At 40.6% G+C, this 19832-nt stretch overlaps 1 protein-coding gene across 3 annotated transcripts; it reads right to left on the bottom strand.

Moving 5' to 3' along the window:
- Positions 1-979: 979 nt before the first annotated feature.
- On the bottom strand, positions 980-15287 carry LOC117246268 (ras-related protein Rab-38). 3 transcript variants are annotated; one of them, XM_033610114.2, is made up of 5 exons: positions 15026-15287; positions 14554-14864; positions 7048-7178; positions 3594-3743; positions 980-1622 (listed from the first exon to the last, which is right to left on the bottom strand). In XM_033610114.2, the coding sequence occupies exons 2-5, from the start codon at positions 14744-14746 to the stop codon at positions 1410-1412; spliced, it is 687 nt and encodes a 228-aa protein (XP_033466005.1). In that variant the 5' UTR covers positions 14747-14864; positions 15026-15287; the 3' UTR covers positions 980-1409. The 3 variants fall into 3 exon arrangements, with proteins under 3 accessions (XP_033466005.1, XP_078020623.1, XP_033466004.1); XM_078164497.1 differs by having other exon boundaries at positions 15030-15287; XM_033610113.2 differs by having other exon boundaries at positions 14554-15287.
- Between the last annotated feature and the right edge of the window lie 4545 nt (positions 15288-19832).

Genomic DNA, 19832 nt, shown 5'->3' with positions numbered 1-19832 from the left:
CATTTCAATCTCTAGAGCCATGCTGCTAACATGGGTAAGAAATGAACATTAAAAGAAAAACCTAAGAAAGGCATCACACTGAGGACCATGGATGGAGACAAAGCAAGAAAACAGCACTCAGTAGAGTGTTTCAAAAGGTAATGAAAATACGCACCTCATCAATTTTTGACAGATTGAGCCGCAGTGGTGTTGCACAAAACATAACGAGTTTTCATTTTAACAGGCACTGTGTGTGAAATATAGCTTATGAGGATAGATTATTAACTAAAACACAGCCACAAATCTCTGATCTATGTTGCTCATAACTGGACTTTAAAAAGGTAGAACTACAAACATTTCATCTGCAGGTTCTCCATTTCAAATTTTTCATGGATGTCAGTGTTTTGAGCCGTGACGAAGGCCAAAATATGGCCGGCAACAGACTAGGTATGCTGTTTTCAGACGAGATTATTTCTGTAAATATGATGATGGTGGTATAGAACAGTCAATAAAATAGGCTTTTCAAAAATTGTGAATCACTGCAGCCACAAGAGGACTCCTGAGCATGTCATAAATATGCTGACAAAATATTAGGCTGATTGGTTCAGTAGTTTGGTACAGTAGTTTGTGAGGTTGGCTGCAGACAGATGGATACAAACTCACACACGAAGGCACACACACACACACACACACACACACACACACACGGCCAAACACCTGATCCCCTGGTGAGGATAAAATAAAAAAATAATCTCAGATAAAAACATCAATAATCACTTAAGTAGCTGCTTACATAGCGCTTTGCCATGAAGACTGCTGCTGAACACATAGAGTAATTATCATTTAATGTAACATATAATTTTAAAAACCTATGGCATATTTATTTTTGCTTTTTCATTTCAAACATATGATATTTTTCTTGCTTTCAGAAAGGAAGCACCCCTGCCACCTTTTGAAAAAACGTTCAAAATGTTCGGACAAGAAATAGAGAAGACGCATGACAGATTAAAAGTGCACTTTTATGCATATAAAAAGGTTTTACAAGTCGTTTTCTGTTATTCACATATGAAGAATATTACAATATATTATTAAAAACCAAGGAATTATTGTAAAATTCAGCTGTCTCAAGCCTAAAACATGTTGCTGTGCTGCAAAAGAAAAAACTTTAAATATTACAAAAATGTTTTCAGGAGTCACATTTTACTTCAAATACATAAAATATTGTAGCATCACCTATAAAAACTTATCTTTTTGTTAAACTGGAACTCATTTTTGACTCTTTTCTGTGATAAAAATACATAATTACATTATGGATTTTTCAGAAAAATCACAAATTGTTAAACTGTTTCCTCTAACAACTCTGCAGAAATATGTTTGTGAGGAGAAAAGGAAGGAAGGAAGAGGATGCATCCCATCCATCCCTCCCTCCTTCAGTCGTTGTCCCTGTCTTTGGGTTTAAGCGACTGGCATCCTGAGCACCCACTCAGTCCCTTCTCCTTTTTGTTGTAGTCAAAGCGAGGCAGAACCAGAACCGATTCACTTTTGCCGGTGATGGCTGTGGCGTCACTCGCGGCTCTCTCATCCTCCAAAGTCATGATGCTCTTCACCAAGCACGTGATGGCGGCATCTATGTTGGTGTTGTCCTGTAGAGAGAGGAGCGAGGTGAAGGGTTAAAGAAGGACGATGGAGGTAGAGATAGAGGGAAGAACGGCGTTGTCAAGCATGTTGTTATCCGGAGCGAGGACTACAGTGTTTTCTTCCGATAAACGTAAACACCTAACATCTGCCATGCCCCCTATCCAATCAGAAACCTTCCCTGCCCCAAACCTTGCGCGAACCCGAATACAGGCGATTAAAAGGCGATTAAACTGATCTCCAGTGTAAACCCTGATTCGGAATGAACATTTCCCATGTAAACTACCTGGAAAAACTTTAATTCCGAATGATTTCATTCAGATTTATTTCATTCTGAATGAGAAGCCATCATGTAACCGCACACAATGTCAGCTTGTCATTACAAAAACCGAATGACACTTAATGACAGCAGTCATAAACGTTCATGACATGTACATAATGTTCATGACGGGTTCATGACCATGTCATGTCATAGTTATGACAGTGTCATGTCACTCTTATGTAGATACCTTCAAGTAAAGTGTTACCGAAAAGTTTTGCAATTTGTATTTCAGCTTTAAAGGACTTTATAGTAAAACACATGCCAAAAATCATAGTACTCTCCTTTCAGTGTAAACATAACAAACACCTCATGTGAACAGACATTTTAATGCCTAGAACTGGTCCATCCATCAAATTACCCATTTTTTCCATATACAATAGTTACTGCCAAACTAGTTGCCAAAATATCAACTCATTGTTGTGTTTGTTAAACTTGGAATCAGCTTTATCAGTGATGGAAATAGCTGCCTGTTGCTGCTTGGTGTGACGGGAGTTTTGAGAGTGAACTGAAACAGTAAAGTTGTGTGCTGTGAAACCAAAACGAAGAACTGAAAGATGCTACAGTGCTCCACAGAGCTGCAGAGTCCGGTTACAACTTCTTGTTAGTTCATTACTACAAGTAACCACTACCCCTTTACGTTTTACCAGTATTTACTTCTTCCATTGTTAACATAAAAATATAAATCGGTGCATCTTTAAATTAAAAATTGATCAAATGTTCTTTTGATGGCAACACCAACAGAAAACAGAAATTGAAACTTGTCCTTTTCCATTAAATTAAACATTATTTCCTTTATCATGGACTGAAACTCTCTCTACTCAGTTACTGTGAATGTTCTCGCAAGAACAAAGTTTGACTCATTGCTTCAGGTGACACGGATTATTACTTAAAGACATGCTCAGGTTTATCACTTTTATTTCTTCACTGTGAAGGAAGTTCTTTGTGCGACATGAAAGCAGAGATGAGACTTTAAGGCTATCAGGGTCCTTCATTGTGCACTATAAAAAGCTTCTATCTTGCACCTTCAACAGTAAATAAAACAATTAGGTAGATAAATAAAATTGAATCAGCCAAACAGAACAGATGTAGCACAACGAGTTCATTGTCCACAAACGCTTTTAACTCCAAAAGGCTCTTGATTAGTGTAATCAGTGTGGGCTCTTGGTTACAGAAGAATAGGCAATCTAGTGTTTCTAATTTTAGCTGCAGCAGATAAACATGTTACTGCATGCTGGCGTCTACAAATAGCAGCAAAAGGGAGCTGTTTGAATTTTGTAGACTTCATTACACAGACACCATATGAGTAAACTGGATGCTTGCTGAAGATGGCAGAACTTTTACATTTTGTGATTTTTGTTCTTTGTCTTTTGCATTAAACTGTTGACTGGTGCAGCTTTGAAAGCAGAGAATCAGGCTCTGACAGATACAGAGAAGAGCTGACATGAAAATAAGTGTGAGGAAGAAACACTGGGGTAAATAAAGGAGTGCGGGGGAGTGTGTGAGACAGAAGGCTAATAGGCGATACGCTGATATAAATATGCAGTGACATTTCTTTATAACGAGAAAAAACAAAGATGATGACAGAAGCAGATCACAGGTTAAAACAATATTTGCAGGATTTAAAGACACACACACACAGAGGACGATCACGTCATACCTTGGCAGAGGTTTCATACCAGCCGACGAACCCATACTCTCTGGAGAAGTTCTCCAGTTTGGGCAGCTTGGGGCACAAACCGTGACTCCGCTGGTCGCACTTGTTGGCCAACAGAACGGCTGGAACTGGCGTCCCATTGCTGAGGGCGACCTGAGGGAACCAGGAAGTAGACATACTCTAAGTAAGAGTATTTTTACATGGTGCTACTTTTACCTAAAGAAAGATCTCAGAACTTCTTCCAGCACTGCTGTAAACCTATCGTAGCATGCTGTTTGCTGGTTATTTAGCATATTTTTAGACTAAACTTCATGACTGTACTATAAACCAAGGTATTAGAAAACTTGTTTACACTTTGTTGGCCACTTTAAGGCAGCTTTTCGGTGATAAACATGGAAATTATTGACTTTATATGTTGATCAAGAGCACCTGAATGCATTATTAGCTTTCCTTTTTTTTTTACGCTAGACTATCTTAATGTAGGAGGTCAATAATTTCTACAGTTAGGCTTCCATCGCATCATCTGCGTCGCCAATTTCCTGTCTCCAAAATGTTCGTAAGCATGGGTCAAAGTTTCTCCTATCGAGTCTGTTTTAATAGATAACTATTCTATGAGAAGTGGCGTAACCCTAGCCTGGAAATCCAGACCCTAAATCTAGAAAGATTTAGGGTCATCTTGCAGTGTTTACTGACTGATTCCGGACTTCATCGTCGCAGCACTGTTGTCATCTGTTTAGCTTGCCTCTGGCCTGCCTATATCAGATACACTGAAGTGATTGGTGCAGCTCGGTTTCATGTGCATGGGTAATGAGCATCATTACTGATTGCCAGAGTGACTTGCTGAGCAAATTCAAATTGTGCTCTCGCGAGAACTCTGGTTTTCCAGGGTGGCGTACACCTCTTTCAGGCCTTGTTTTGTGCGTACACAATGTTTATAAATGGGACCCCTGAACATTAATTTGAGATGCAGCTCAGCACTTTGTGTCAAGTTTTTCTAAACATATGTCTGTAATAAAAATGCAAAAAAGTGTATAGTGTGCCCACAACTATATGGGACTAACGTGGACGTGACCGTAAAGACGAGACTCGTGGGTACCCACAGAACCTAGTTTCATTCAGATATCTTGAGATGAGAGATCAAGGGACCTTTTTTCCCTCGCCAAAATTAAGCCTAACTTTGGAGCATTATTTAGCCCCCTTCTTGAGAAGCTAATATAACATGGTACCAGTAGATTCTGTGGGTCTTCTAGTTTTATGATATCCAGTATCATCACTTTAGTTTTAAAACTCTGCCATCTATAGACTCTGAAAGACAGGTGGCGGCAAAAACAGCAGCACGCAATTAACGTGTAAATGTGTGTGTGTGTTTGTGTGTAAGATTAAGAACATTTGACAGGTATGTTTACCCTTAAAGACACTTTGCCATCTTGGTCTTGCTTTCTGCTGTGCTCTGTCGTACATCTGTTATCATTGTGCATGATTTCATGCAAGCAAACAAACCTACTTCGTCTCAGTTTCTGTGTTTCCAAAAAAGCAATTCCGAAACCAATGTTGATTGGTGGAGTGGAAAATGTCTTGTAACACCATAGTGAAATTTTGAACCAACATGGAGGGGATAAGCCATTACAACCATTGCAGTTTGGCTTGGAGGACTGAACTACGTGGGTTTACTTGGTGAATCAATGCTGCAAAATGTGATGGTGTAATCGCGTCCACTATGGAGCCTCTGAATGTGCAAACAAGACATATGTGATACCAATGAAAAAGCTGAGATTCTCCACCTTATGTAGTCTCTATATACAGACTCTACATGCAGTGAATGTAGAGTCTGTAGGCAAACCCCGGAGATCTTGCCTCCGGAAGAAGAGTGGAAGAGCCCTGGTTTCCGGTTGTAGGCTGTTTGTAGTCCGCGTGATATTGGCCAATCACGTTTGAGCCGGCTGCAGTTGTTGCCAGGTTAAACGGTCCGTGCGGTGAACTAACGAGGCGGAACATAATTGGCGTCACTGCAAACTCTGAATCCATTGCAATGGTTCAGCATATTTACTTATTATATATAAACGGAAGTCGGAAACGGAAATTTGCCTCCTCCGCCCAAATCAAACCTGGAATGCCAAAAAATCGGGGGTCTGTCCCCAGCGGCTGTATCGCCGTCTGCCGGAAGTCAGATGCCGAATACAGCCGATGGGTTCCGAGAATGCACCTTATGTGACTTTTAAAAGCATGTGGACAGAATTAGCAGTTCAAAAGTTATTAAACATTTAAGAACAATAGCGATTTTAGCCATGGTCGGCTAAAAAGAAAATATTTAACAGTTGAATTATTGCATTATTTTTTGTACAGTTAAGTTCATACTGCAAGGTTGAATGGATGAAATAAGTCAAAGGGCCAAAGTCTATTGACTCAGAGTGTTTACACACTGAGGGAGGAACTGAAAAGTTTGATGGCCACAGGCAGGAATTACTTCTTTTGGCGCCCTGTGGAGCATCTCAGAGGATGAATGTACTCCTGTGTTTAACCAGCACATCATGGAGTGGGTTTGGAGACATTATCCAAGATGACACCTTACTTAGAGAGCATCCTCCTCCCTGACACCACCACCAAAGAGTGCAGCTCCACCCTCCCAACTTTACAAGCCTTGTGGATCATTTTCTTGAGTCTATTGGCGTCTGCTACCCTCAATCTACTGCACACAGCAGCAAACAGGACACCACAGACTCAAAAAACAACCTCAGTACTGTCCAGCAGATGTTGAAGGATCTTAACCTCCACTACAGTTCTTAGTCCAGTCCAGTTTACTGTCTATGGTACTTGTAGTCCTCAACAATGTCCACACTGACCCACTGGACTGAAACAGGGGTCACCAGTGCCTTTGCCCTCCTCAGATCAACAACCAGCTCCTTTGTCTTTGTCACGTTGAGCTGCAGATGGCTCTGCTCACACCATGTGACTGAGTTACCCACCACGTGTTTATTTCACATGTTTATTTCCACACATTTATTTATTTACGCAGCACATGTCTCCTGTGGTATTTTTAATCGCTACTGCAAGAACGGTTTCCCTTACAGAGACAAGTCAAAGAAGTTTGTACAAATGTCAATCTGACTTTTACCATTTGAAAGAGAGGTTGCATAAGAAAAACACAATCATTGTAAGAGGAAACACATCCTACACAAGCTTAATTTTCTCTGTTCACGGTATCACACACTGTGAGACACGCTCATGCTCACTCTGTGTGTCTGTTATCAAAAGACTTCCTGGGTAATATGGCGAGTCATGACTAAAGCAGAAGTAGACGAGATGAGTGGAGGGAAGATGCTGATAGAAAAAATGAGGATTGGTCTTCTCTCTCTCTCTCTACTTCATTCCTTCCCTCTGTCCTTCACTTCCTACTCATGTCTTCCTACCATCCTTCATCCCTTCAATCCTTCACCTCCTCTCATATCGTCATATTTACCTTCGAGTCCAAGTCTCCTTTCCACTTGAGGACGGCCTGAAACGTGGACAGTCTGGTCATGTCGAAGACGACGAGAGCTCCTACCGCCTCTCTGTAGTAGACACGGGTCATGTTGCCATAGCGTTCCTGCCCTTTTGGAGAAGAAGAAGAAGAAGAAGAAGAAACACGACAGAATAAATACTGTCTCTGAGGTTTATGTTATTTTGCCAACCATTTCAGAGTCTCAGAGACCATTTTCAAAACGACATGTCGTTATTTTGAACCAGAGTCAATGTGAGACTTCAGAAAACTTGATGAGACACCTGAGTATATTCTTAGCTTGAAGCTAAACTCGATTACAGACCAACTTGAAATAGAAACAAGGGAGACGTCTAACTCCTAAGTGAGCTGATTAAGAGTTTAATGTCAAACTGAAATAGATACTGCTGTAATTCTTTATGAAAATGACTCTTTATTTCTTATCTCAGCAGCATTGTTTGCAATTGAAACCGTGGATTTAGTGCATCAAATAATACTTACGGCAATTCAATTATTGATTAATTTCTTGATTATTTCATTTGAAAAATAACCTTTCATCTATAAAATGACAGAGAAACTTGTAAAAAAAAATGCCCGTTATAATGAGGTATAGTGAGAATTTAGATTGGTTATTTTATTTTATTTGAGATATTAGCTTCCAATTTCTACATTTGAGATGCTGAAACAAGGCTCTGTTTGGCATTTATGCTTGAAAAACATCCCTTAAATGATCATTTTTATTATGAAAATAGTTGCCAGTTACTTTTCTGTCGATCAACTAATTGATAAATTGACGAATTAAAGTGAAATTGTGTTAAACCATGCGTGTGCATGCAGAAAATGCATCTTCATTGCATGCAATGTGTGTGTGGAACTGAATGTATGAATAAGTCTATATCCTGGATGCTAACTTCCTCCACATGATCCTGATATAGTCGTGAATCATTAAGTGAGCATCTGATACACACACACACACACACACACACACAAAATGCACATGACCAGCAAGACAACAGCTGATAGAAAAAACCCTGTTTACATGCCAAATGCCTGAACACACACATAGCAACAGTCTCCTCACAGCAGATGTTATCTCATCACCAAGATCCAATCAGTGTCAACACTCAGTGACAAATGTTTTGCTGAGGTAACTCCATAATCCTACTGTAAAGATTAGTTTAGATCAAAAACCGAAAACCCTTGGAAGTAGTAACTTCTAAAAGGTCACAGTGGTCTTTTTAATTCAAAATGTCAAACGTCTTGCATCAAAACATTTGCTGTATTTAATCAGCTACATGTGTCAGTATAAAATACGTCAGGTCAGTTTCTGTATCATCTTTCTAGAGCATCACAGACATAATATACTAAACACATGACAGAACTTCACAACACTGAACAACATACGCCTGTCGCTTTTTCAAATGTGGTTTTGCAAGCTTCCTGTTTGATGGTGCACATGATCGTATCAACCTGGAAGTCAGTTTCACTCAGGGCTCAGCTGGACGATTTCTAGTGGATGTTTTGCAATAAACGTATTTTTTTTTTCATGTATATACATATATAAATCAGCTCAGAGCGAGTAAAGATGTGCAGTATAGCAAATTAGCTCAATAAATAATCACATCAGAATCACACTTTAATTATATTTGAACCAGAAATTAAAGATACATTAAGTAACTTTTATGAAGTTCTGTCACCATATCATGACAGTAGTACCTAAAAATAATGTTCCTCTGGCTCCTCTTAGTGCTCCTAATGGTATTTGCAAGAATCCACTGTGCCTGAACTACAACAACCAATCTGTGAAAGTGAAAGCAAGCTTTTCGTTGTCAGTCTACTTCTGTGTATTTGTCTTTGCTGTGTCTGCTGTTGCTGGCAGCTCAGTGCAGTGTTGCCAACTTGGTGATTTTCATCCTAGATTTTGCCACTTTTTATCCACTTTTAGTGACTTAATTTCAAGTATTGGCAAATTTAGTGATTTTCTTAGGGGAAAAGCAAGAAATATATTGTTATCCATTCCAATGCATGCTGGGTTTGAATTCAGTGGCCTTACACTTAATTTGGTTTAGTTTTTGGTTCATGCCCCTGGTACATCTGGAGGGGTACCAGGGAGGAAGGAGGGAGGCCAGATTGTAGGCTAAGCCAGTGCCAGGGATCCACAGCAAGCTGTCCGACCCTGGCTCACACAGCCCTGGGTCCTGGATGCCTAACTGAGGCAGAACAGGATGCCTATAGTCTGTGGAAGACAGCCGGGTACCCTGCCGCAATGGAGGAGGGTAAGCCGAGTACCAGATACATCCTTCAAACCCCTGCTGCAGCGGTCCCGTCACGCACTCGTAATGTGGACAGGGCGACTCTATCCAGCCCCAGACGGTCAGGAAGGAGGCGGGAAAAGCCAACGATGAGGAAGCATTAGACTTTTAGAGTTGCAGGGCTTATACACACTGTACAGTGCTAGAAACAGGTCATGATAACAAAAGGAAATAAAAGTGTGAAGATCTGGCATCTAGAAATATGGGAGAATTGTAGCCCCGGGGGGGAACCAGGAGAGGGCAATGGCAAGGGCAAGGGTTGGCAAGTTTGATGAAATCCACCACTGCTTTTGACCATCAGTGTAGGGTCTCTTCCGTCTCTCTTTTGGCACCTTGCAGTAGGTATGAGACTGGCCACTGAAGTAGGGGTTCAACTGTAGTAAGTTTCTATGGTAATGTTTTTTTTTGTTTTGTTTTTTTTTAAATATATTTTTTGCCTTTAATGGACAGGACAGTTAAGTGTGAAAAGGGGAGAGAGAGAGGATGACATGCAGCAAAGGGCCACAGGCTGGACTCGAGCCCGGGCAGCTGCAGCAACAGCCTTGTACATGGGGCACCTGCTCTACCACTAAGCCACCGACGCCCCTTCTATAGTAATGTTGATGCTCTTGCTCTCTGGGTTGGAAGCGTGCACTCTAGTAGACCATAAGCGGTACACCCTGGACAGGTCACCAGACTATCGCAGGGCTGACACATAGAGACAGACAACCATTTACTCTCACATTCACACCTACAGACAATTTAGAGTCACCAATTAACCTGCATGTCTTTGGACTGTGGGAGGAAGCTGGAGTACCTGGAGAAAACCCATGGTAAAACAGGGAGAACGTGCAAACTCCATACAGAAAAGCCCCGGTCAGCTGGTGGGTTCGAACCCTGTACCCTCATACTGTGAGGCAAGGCAGTACCATGACACCCCTGTTTGAATGTTGAAGTTTGACTTCATCTGGCAACTGTTGGAGCTAGCACTAGCTACTTTCATTGGAATAGAGTTGGCAACACTGGTACAGTGTCGCCACAGACTCTTCACCGCTGACTTGTTTTCGTTCAGGCGTGGTGGATTTTTGCAAATGCCATTAGGAGCATTAGGAGGAGGAAGAGGAATGTGATTTTTTCCACAAATTAACTGTCTCATGTACTTCTGTCAGGATATATTTAATGGCTTAACATTTTCGGAATTGCCTCGAGTTAACAAAGTAGATCAACACCACTCTTATATGACACAATTAGCTTAGCTCAGCAATAAGCTAGCTCCTGGCTGTAGCTGCATACTTTTTGCACAGACACGAGAGTGATATCAATCTTCTCATCTAACCTTCAGCAAGAAAACAAAGTGCAAACTATTCTTTTCATTTTCACTCAGAGTTTCCATTTGTTCTATTAGATTCGTTTCACTGTATCTGAATGTGTGGTTCAAATCTTCTAATGCAAAACTTCATTTGGAAATCTGTTAATTTAGCGTTAGTGAAGCTAACTTCCAGGTTGGTCTTAAAAAAGACGCCCTAACTTGACGAGTATTTTGAGTAGAAACTAACAGACACAACTTTCATTGATGTATTTGTGTTGGTGGTAAAAAACAGACTTACTAATTTCACCTTCACACCTGTAGCTAATAAAATATTTAAAATGTTCAATGCAAAAACACTTGTTGCAAGAAAGCCCAGCTAATGAATAAGTGAGCCTGGACTCATCCAGATAAACAGTCACTCACACAAAACAGTGATGCAATTATCACTTTGACGCACCGACAAGGATAATCTGCCCACTGTCAACACCAGTTTATCAGCTTCCCAGGAAGGGACACCAGTTTGAAGTCATCACTGGTGGTTACAGTCTAAAGTCCATCCGCTGGACGTCTTCATGTAAATGACGGCTTTTATCAGCGATCATATCATTCAACAGCCACACGCTCGGCAAGTGTGTGAGACAGCCGACAGGCTAAAAGAACATTAAATTGTATGCAATTAGAGAGGCATGATAGATCTTATAGGCAGAAAACAGCAAGCGTCTCTTTTTTTAACAGCTAATCTGGCAGGTAATACGATGTACTGGAGGGTACATTCAACATTTCATTTGCAGAAACAGAGGTTAACCACATTATCCGGGCGTTCACTTGTGTCATGCATCATCATTGTTGGATGAAGTCAGCAAAATGCAGCCTACGTGTCAGAAAATGCAGACTACTGTATATTCTAGGGTTTGCTTCGATGCTGCATTGTACGTGGATAAGATATATCTAATTGTATTAATAAGAATGAATCTGTTACATGTTGAAAGTGCCATAAATGCTTTGTTTAAAAGTACACGTACAGATTTCACTTGTGTTGTCTGCCATCTGAGCACTAAATATGTGTTTTCGACATGTTTGTCTGAAATTATGAAAGCCCTTGATACCACTTTTTAAAAGCCTGGATTCAATATAAAGGTGAATCAATCGACAGAAAAATAATCAGCAGCTATTCTTATGTTTGAAGAATCTCTAGACGACCATGTACACAAGTATAAGCTATGTCTTTATAATCTCACACAAATTTCACTTGATGTTATGTTTAGGATCTTATTTGAGTAATTCAGTCATATGCACCTAGCCTATACAAAGTAGTATAGGCCTAGTACAAAGCCTTGCACAGGCCCAAATGGTCAAGGGCGACTCTGACCTTCACCTGCAAGATGTCACTTGAGGAGACACATTGAACTCTAAATGACCACAGAGAGACACAACACGACTACGAAGAGATGCAAAACAGCTGCAAAGAGACAGGATGCAACTAATAATGACTACAAACATGGCACTACAAAGAGTTGTAAGCGACTACAAAGAGACTCAAAAAAACTGCAAGGAGATACAAAGCAACAAAATGGAGACTCGTAATGACTTCACAGAGATGCAAGGCAAGTACAAAGAGACACAAAGGGACTCTCAATGACTATAAAAAGGGGCAAAACAGCCACAAAGAGACACGAAAAGACTACAAAGAGATGTAAGTGACTACAAAGAGACTAGGAGACACAAAGCAACAAAAAAGACACTCATCATGACTTTGAATGATGTAAAGCAAGAACAAAGAGACACAAAAAGACTACAAAGAGATGCAGGTGACTACAAAGAGACTCAAAAAAACTGCAAAGAGATACAAAGCAACAAAAAAAGAGACACATCATGACTTCACAGAGATGCAAAACACTCAATGACTACAAAGAGGGGCAAAACAGCCACAAAGATACACAAAACAACCACAAAGAGAGACAAAATGACAACAAAGAGATGCAGAGCAACTAAAAAGAGACACAAAACAATAACAAAAACATGCAAAATGACTACAAAGAGACAGACAACCATTCACACCTATGGCCAATTTAGAGTCATCAGTTAACCTGCATGTCTTTGGACTGTGGGAGGAAGCTGGAGTACCTGGAGAAAACCCACGCTGGCACAGGGAGAACATGCAAACTCCACACAGAAGAGTTCAAACCAGGAAACCTCTTGCTGTGAGGTAACAATGCTAACCACTGCTCCATCATGCCACCCATATGGACTACAAGGAGATGCCACACAACAACAAAACGCGACCAAACAACTGTAAAGTCTGTGTGTCTTGCTTCTACGTAGGGAAGGTGGTGGGGCCTTCTGAATCCCTGTGCCCAGCAGCCCACTGTCTCATAATCCAGCCATGATCAGGAGTCATCTTACTATATAATGACGAAACCTCTGTCTGTTCCACGTTTTTCTCCTCACTGCCTTGGTCAATCCATGTGAAATTTGGCACAGTGGTAGAGGGTCATGGGAGGATGAGAATGAAGCAATATTACATCAATTGGCCAAAGGGGGGCGCTATAGCAACTGATTGAAATTGCAAACTTTGAATGGGCATATCTCATGCCCCGTATGTCGTAGAGACATGAAACTTTGCACAGAGATGCCTCTCCTCATGAGGAACAAATTTGCCTCAAGAACCCTTAACTTCCAGTTATATAGATTTTCCACCATTTTGAATTTTTTGAAAAACACTTAAAATCGATCTCTTCCTAGGAGGTTTGACCGATCTGCATGAAACTCTGTGAACATAATCTAGGGACCAATATCTAAAGTTCCCTCTTGGCAAAAGTTGGAAAACTTACTAAAACTGAGCTTCTATAAGGCAATGAATATTGCGGAGGGCGTGGCTCATCACATAAAGGTGTATAACATCTCAAGGGTTTCACCGATCATCACGCAACTTTGTAGGCATATGACCACACATAATCTGAGGGGACCCCTCCATTATTGACCCCATCAAACAAAATGGGGGCGCTAGAGAGCTAATTTCTTATCTAGGCCTAACCGCCATATTGATTTTTACTAAACTTGGTAGATATGTAGAAGAGGACGCCTCAAGGTGACTGGAGAAATTTAACTCTAATTGGCAACTGGGTGGCGCTATAACAACAGAAAAATGCTTAAAAATGGCTAAAATGCGACCGACCGATCGCTGTGGCTCCCCCTGTGGACCAATGTTGTTGTTTGTTTTTCTAATTTTTGGTATGACTAAGCCATGGTATGGTATGCTGCTGCAACAAGGGCTAGCCGCACCTTTCCCATGTGAACTACCAGTGCGCTCGACTTTTAAGTCAATACAACATATAAACACTTTAAGTAATATGCTACCTCAACTACTAATGTACAGTTTTAGCACACTAACTATCCCACTATTGGCAATGGTACTACTGTACTTTCAATAAAGCTATCTTACTATCAAATTCACACAAACTCTGTCTGAATACATTGCTCTTCTTAATGGGTTCAGTTAACTATTTAATCTGCAATTTCCTGTGACCTGTATCCCAAACACACACCATGTGAAACTGTACGTGGACAACTGCACACTCAATGGGTATGGACTAGTTGATATTTAAGACACAAATATAAGTAAAACAATGGGAATGTCCATAAAGAATCAGTAAACTACAGGTTATCATGTCTGATTCTCTTGACTTAGCTCGACTTTTTCTTAATAACATTTTCCAAAATCTTGAATCCAACCTTTAAATTAATCCAACTCAATTTGTGGAGTAGTTCTAAGATCATTACATATGCAAATAAAGTGTGAATACCAGCTAAATACAGGTCTTTTCTATCTCACATAATACACAATCTTTGGCTAACACCTCATCTCCATGCAGCCACACTGTTACGCACCGGCGATGTCCCACAGCTGCAGCCGCAGCACCGTCTTGTGATCCCAGCTGAGCACCTTGAGGGCGAAGTCCACTCCGATGGTGGCGCGGTAGTGCTGGGAGAACACCTGGTGCACGTAGCGCTTTATGATGGACGTCTTACCCACTCCCAGGTCGCCTATGACCAACACTTTGAGCAGGCGCTCGTGCTGCATTACTGCTCCGGTAGAGAGCGCGCGTGGAGAGGGATGGCACGGTGAGGTCTCCAATTAGGATCCGCATGAAACGGAGGGTTTGGTGACTGTACTGACGGCCTCAAGTCATGTGTCGAGTCTGAAACACCGAGTTATACTTGTAATATTTGACACTTGGATAAAAAAAAAAGAATTATTTAAGAAAAAATTATAAAAATAAAGCGATAAAACGCGAAAGTATCCATATTATAAGAAGTAAATGTCTAAAGACAAAAAATGGCTCTCAGTATTAAAACTTACTCACAAAACCAGGATTAACCTGTTGAAATATTGTGCCTCGGGTTGTCTTATCATCGTTACCGTCCCTGCAAGTGTTCACGGGACATTTGGTCTCTGTCAGCTCCGCGCAAAAAGTTTCCAACAGTGAAAAAAGGAGAACTTTCTTGTTTGTAAAACGCTGTCGTGTTCAAGTTGAAGAAGAAACACTGTGGTGTTGTTATCAGTTTAGCCTGCGGTCTGTGTGCACATCTCCTCCTGCTGCTGTTTGGGCCGCTGCCAGAGAACTGTGGAGAGAGACAGGACTGTCAGCTGTTTGAGCTGGAGCTGTCTGTGCGACCACGCCCCCAGAGTGTGTGTGTGTGTGTGTGTGTGTGTGTGTGTGTGTGAGACTTGTGGTCACCTGCATTTTAATGACAAAATTAGTGAATCGTGGCTGCGACTCAAAATAAAACAAACTTGAGGTGTTTTTATCGGTGTCATGCTTCCGTTTCAGTAGTTTCAGTTTTAAACCTTGTTTGTGTTACATGTTATGCATCTTTACATTTTATTGTGTTGACTGAATTTGTGTTTTTTTTTATTGTTTTGTGAGGACAAGTGTGTTATGTGCATGTTATTTGACATAAATAAGCCTTATAAGTACCCTACAATATTTCCTAAAAGTTTGTGTTAGTGGATTTATACTTGTGCAGCAGAGCCTACGCCGTAGCCTACACACATGGCCTAAACCGTTGTGAGCATTTATACATGTGTGGTGGTGTGTCTGTGTCACTGCAGTTACACCTCCAAAACACTAGTCGGCATCAGTTGTTTCTGTGAAGTACTGTAAAGTTTAGCTGATTCAAAATACACATTAAACACACATTAAACATGGCTTAATAGAGACAATTTCAAACACAAGTACACAAATCAGCTTCACTATAACTCGCAGCATTCACAGACAAAGCACTTGTCTTTATCTGGACACATTTTCCCCACAAATACAACATGCTAACGTTATTAGCACAAGCCTATGGCATTTTACATTGTATGAGTTAGCTTAGCAGCTAGCGGACTTTTCCTCTACTCATATGAAGCCAGGGACAACAGCAACATTTAACAAAGGTAACGTTACAAATTCAGCTCCATTACAACTCACAAGGTTCACTGACAAAACAACTGTCTTATACTAAACACGTTTTCCAAACAAATACAACATGCTAACGTTATTAGCACAAGTCTATAGGCCTGTTTCCACCGCAGGAACTTCGGGGTAATTTTACGGGTCCGGGGCCGTTGGTGCGTGTCTCCATCGCAGGAACCACCCCCGAAGGACAGAGTTCCAGAACTTTTACAGGGGCTAAATTAGTCCCTGCCTCAGAGTAGGTACTCAGAACGGCCCTGAGAAACTCCTGGCTGGGGCTTGGGGATTACTTGGTTCTGATTGGATGTACTCAAGGTGGGATGTGACGTTTTGTAAATAATAACATGGTCATCGTAGTTTAGCAAGGCTAACCGTTAGCTGTTAGCAGTGTCTGTAATAACTCAATAAACGGTCCGTGAAAATTTTTTTATTCCAGCGGATATCTTAGTTACAACATGATTGAGCTAGCAAAGCAGTTTTGTGTTGCTATGTGTGGTATTTATTCAGTTATGGGAAATCACGATGTCTAGAAAGCATCAGCTGACAGGGACAGCTAACAGCAGCAGCAAAGCTAACATCAGGACGTCATCTGATAAAAGCCTCCCGTTGTCGGATACGACATGAAACTACTCCAGTTAGCTCAATCATGTTGTAACTAAGACATCCGCTGGAAAAAATATTTTTTTCACGGACTGTGACCGGAGTTACTACAGACACCGCTAACGGCTAACGGCGTCCCTATGCCCCTATGCCCCTATGTTGCCCCGGACAAAATGGTCACGCAACGATTACGTCACATACAGAGCCCCATGCAGAGCCTGGTAACTTTACAGGAACCTTCCTCCTACTCCGCTCTCTCAGTGGAGACACGGCGGTTGAGAGGGCCGAGCGAGAGGACGTTCCTGTAGTAGTTCCTGCCCCCAAATAGTACCAGGAACTTCTTCAGTGGAAATGGGCCTTAAGGCATTTTACATTGTATAAATTAGCCTAGTAACTAGCAGACTTTTCCTCTACTCAAATAAATCACACACAAGACTTACAAAGCTATTCTGTGGAGGCTTTATTGTCTTCACAATTTATTGGCTCTTATCTGTGAAGTTAAAGTAGCCTAAATAAAAGCTTCCTAGACAGGAGGTCTGTGTCACCACAACACGTATTTACATTTCTGGGGAGTGCACATCAGGCAATGGTGTAGGCTCTGTTACTTGGAATTCAACTTAGTAACATTTCTTTGCTGGGTTAAAATAACCCATAGTTTAACTTTGTGTTTCTACATTGTTCTCTATTATAACTCATGTACGTTAAATTGCTGCTGACCAAGTTCCACAGTGGCTCAAATATTTTTTTCGCACCTTCAAGAGTTTCCATTAATTTCTGTGTAGTACAGGACAATATTAAAGTTGGAGAATGTTTAAACATACTTGAGTTAAAAGCAATAATAAAAGCAAACACGTTAAAGAACCTTTTCAAATGATCAGTGTGTTTTCATTTTCAGTGAAAACAGTACAGCATGATCCATGGAGGCAATCTCTTTTCAATGTCCTGATCTTAAAGTCTTAAAATCTTACAACAACACATAAATTAAGACACTAAGAGACTGTGGTACACTCATATTTTAAGCTAGTGTAAAGGTCATGGTATCTCATGAAAGTAGACAACCTGAGGCATCCATTGGTACCAACCATGTCACAGGTTGGGAAGGGGGCTGAATAATGCTCCAAAGTTAGGCTAAAGTTATGTGAGGGAACAACTGGCATGTCCATTTTCAAAGGGGTCCCTTGAAGTCAAGATATCCAACATGTTCTCGTCCCGAGATGTCACATATCACTGCTTTGTCAGTGGCCTTTCACATTTACATATTGCCTGCTAGGTATCCTTTTGCAACTGCTGTTGACATTCTGGGATGCCGCTACCAACACCAGGATGTCAACAAAAGCAAATAGGTTAAGGCAACAAAAGCACGTGGCAGCTAACACTGGGACATCAGCAAAAGCACATGGTTAGGTTTATGCAATGTGGTTGGGTTTAGGCAACAAAACCATGTGGTTAGGTTTCAAAAAAACAAAATGTTTTGGCTCTACATTCATACAGGAAGGGAACACCAGGCCCTAGGCTGAAAAAGTTTGTTGGACCCATCCACCACCCCTTGAGCCTGCTCTATAGAGACTTTCTGGATCCTTTCTGAGCATCTGGTGGCCGGGCCTTGGGCCATGGGGCCTGGTTGGGCTCAGCCCAAATGAATAACATGGGGCCCTCACCACCACCTGGAGGGACTGGCATCGGGGTGGGTGCATTGTGTGCTGGGTGGCAAAGCCAGTCTGGTGTCACAGGAGTACAGCAACTTCTCTTCACTGTTAAGTACAAGGCACACACTCTCTCTTGTGTATCACTCATACCTGTCCCCCCAAAACAAGGGCAGGTAGGAACCAATTAGCTCATAATCAAGGGAACACAATGACTCCACTAAACACCGCACACGAAAAAACAAATGAAACAATCTCGAGGAGGAGTTTGTTAAAGTACGAGCCCTGGAAATGGCCAAAAATGCACAAAAGTGGCATAGTAGATTCAAAATGGCCGACTTCCTGTTGAGTTTAGAGCATGGGTCCAAGAGACTTTTTTGTAAATCTTGGGGTGTTACATGTGCTTACCAATTTTCATACATGTGGCTGAGAGTAGCTTCGGGGGCTGTTTCGTCCAAATTTTGTAGGGAGTGCTACTGAGCCATTTTTTGGCACCTGAGCATGAAACCTTTAAAATATCAGATTTTTCAGCAGTTCTAATATATGTGCAAAGTTTCATAACTTTTCAAGTATGTTAAGCCCCCCAAAAAGAAAATTAATTTGGAGGAAGAAGAAGAATTACTTGCATTTCAATAGGGTCCTCACACCCAACAATATACAAAGTACTATAAATGACAATAACATAAAAATGTACCAGTAACTCAATAATGCTAAATCTATTACTAGGCCTAATTAAATATCAATAATGTACCCATTAATAACAGAGTACCTTAAAAAAAAAAAAAAACTCTCTTTCCTTATCTTGTTGAAGTCACTTGGCCTTCACAAGGGTAGAAATGACAACACACACAAGGCTCCCGTGCTGCATGTGTAAAGACTACACTTCCCACCCTGCAGCTCGTCCAGTTCCGTGCCTGCGCGCTTAGGCGCGTGCACATGGACAGTGCACTGGCGCAGTGAGTGTGCAGCTTCCCTCTTGTTGCACAGCGTGACTACTCTTGAAACAGGCACTGTGGTATTAATAAAATAAATAAATAAATAAATAAATAAAATCATCATTATATTAATTTTCAAAGTAGAGCGTGTCTGCATTAAAGATAGTGAAACATATGCAGGACCCAATATCATACTGTTGGATTAAAAAATATATATATATATATATATATATTCCACCGTTTTAGTTTAATACATTTTAATGATAATAATAATAATAATAATGATATAATAATAAAAACAATGATAAAATAATTTATTTCTAATAATTATTCTTTTTATTATTGTTGTCGTCAATGATAATAATGCTAATAATAATAATTTAGGCCTATTTTTCAATTTTATTTTATTATTATTTTTATATCGTTAACAATAATAATAATGACAATAATAATAATGATAAAAACAATGCTAATAATGATTTATTATTATTGTTGTCGTTGATAATAATAATAATAATAATAATTACAAC

The sequence above is a fragment of the Epinephelus lanceolatus genome, chromosome 22 (assembly GCF_041903045.1).
Source record: "Epinephelus lanceolatus isolate andai-2023 chromosome 22, ASM4190304v1, whole genome shotgun sequence".
NCBI lineage: Eukaryota > Metazoa > Chordata > Actinopteri > Perciformes > Serranidae > Epinephelus > Epinephelus lanceolatus.
Note: the sequence above shows the minus strand (reverse complement) of the source record. Positions and strands in the feature narration are given on the sequence as shown.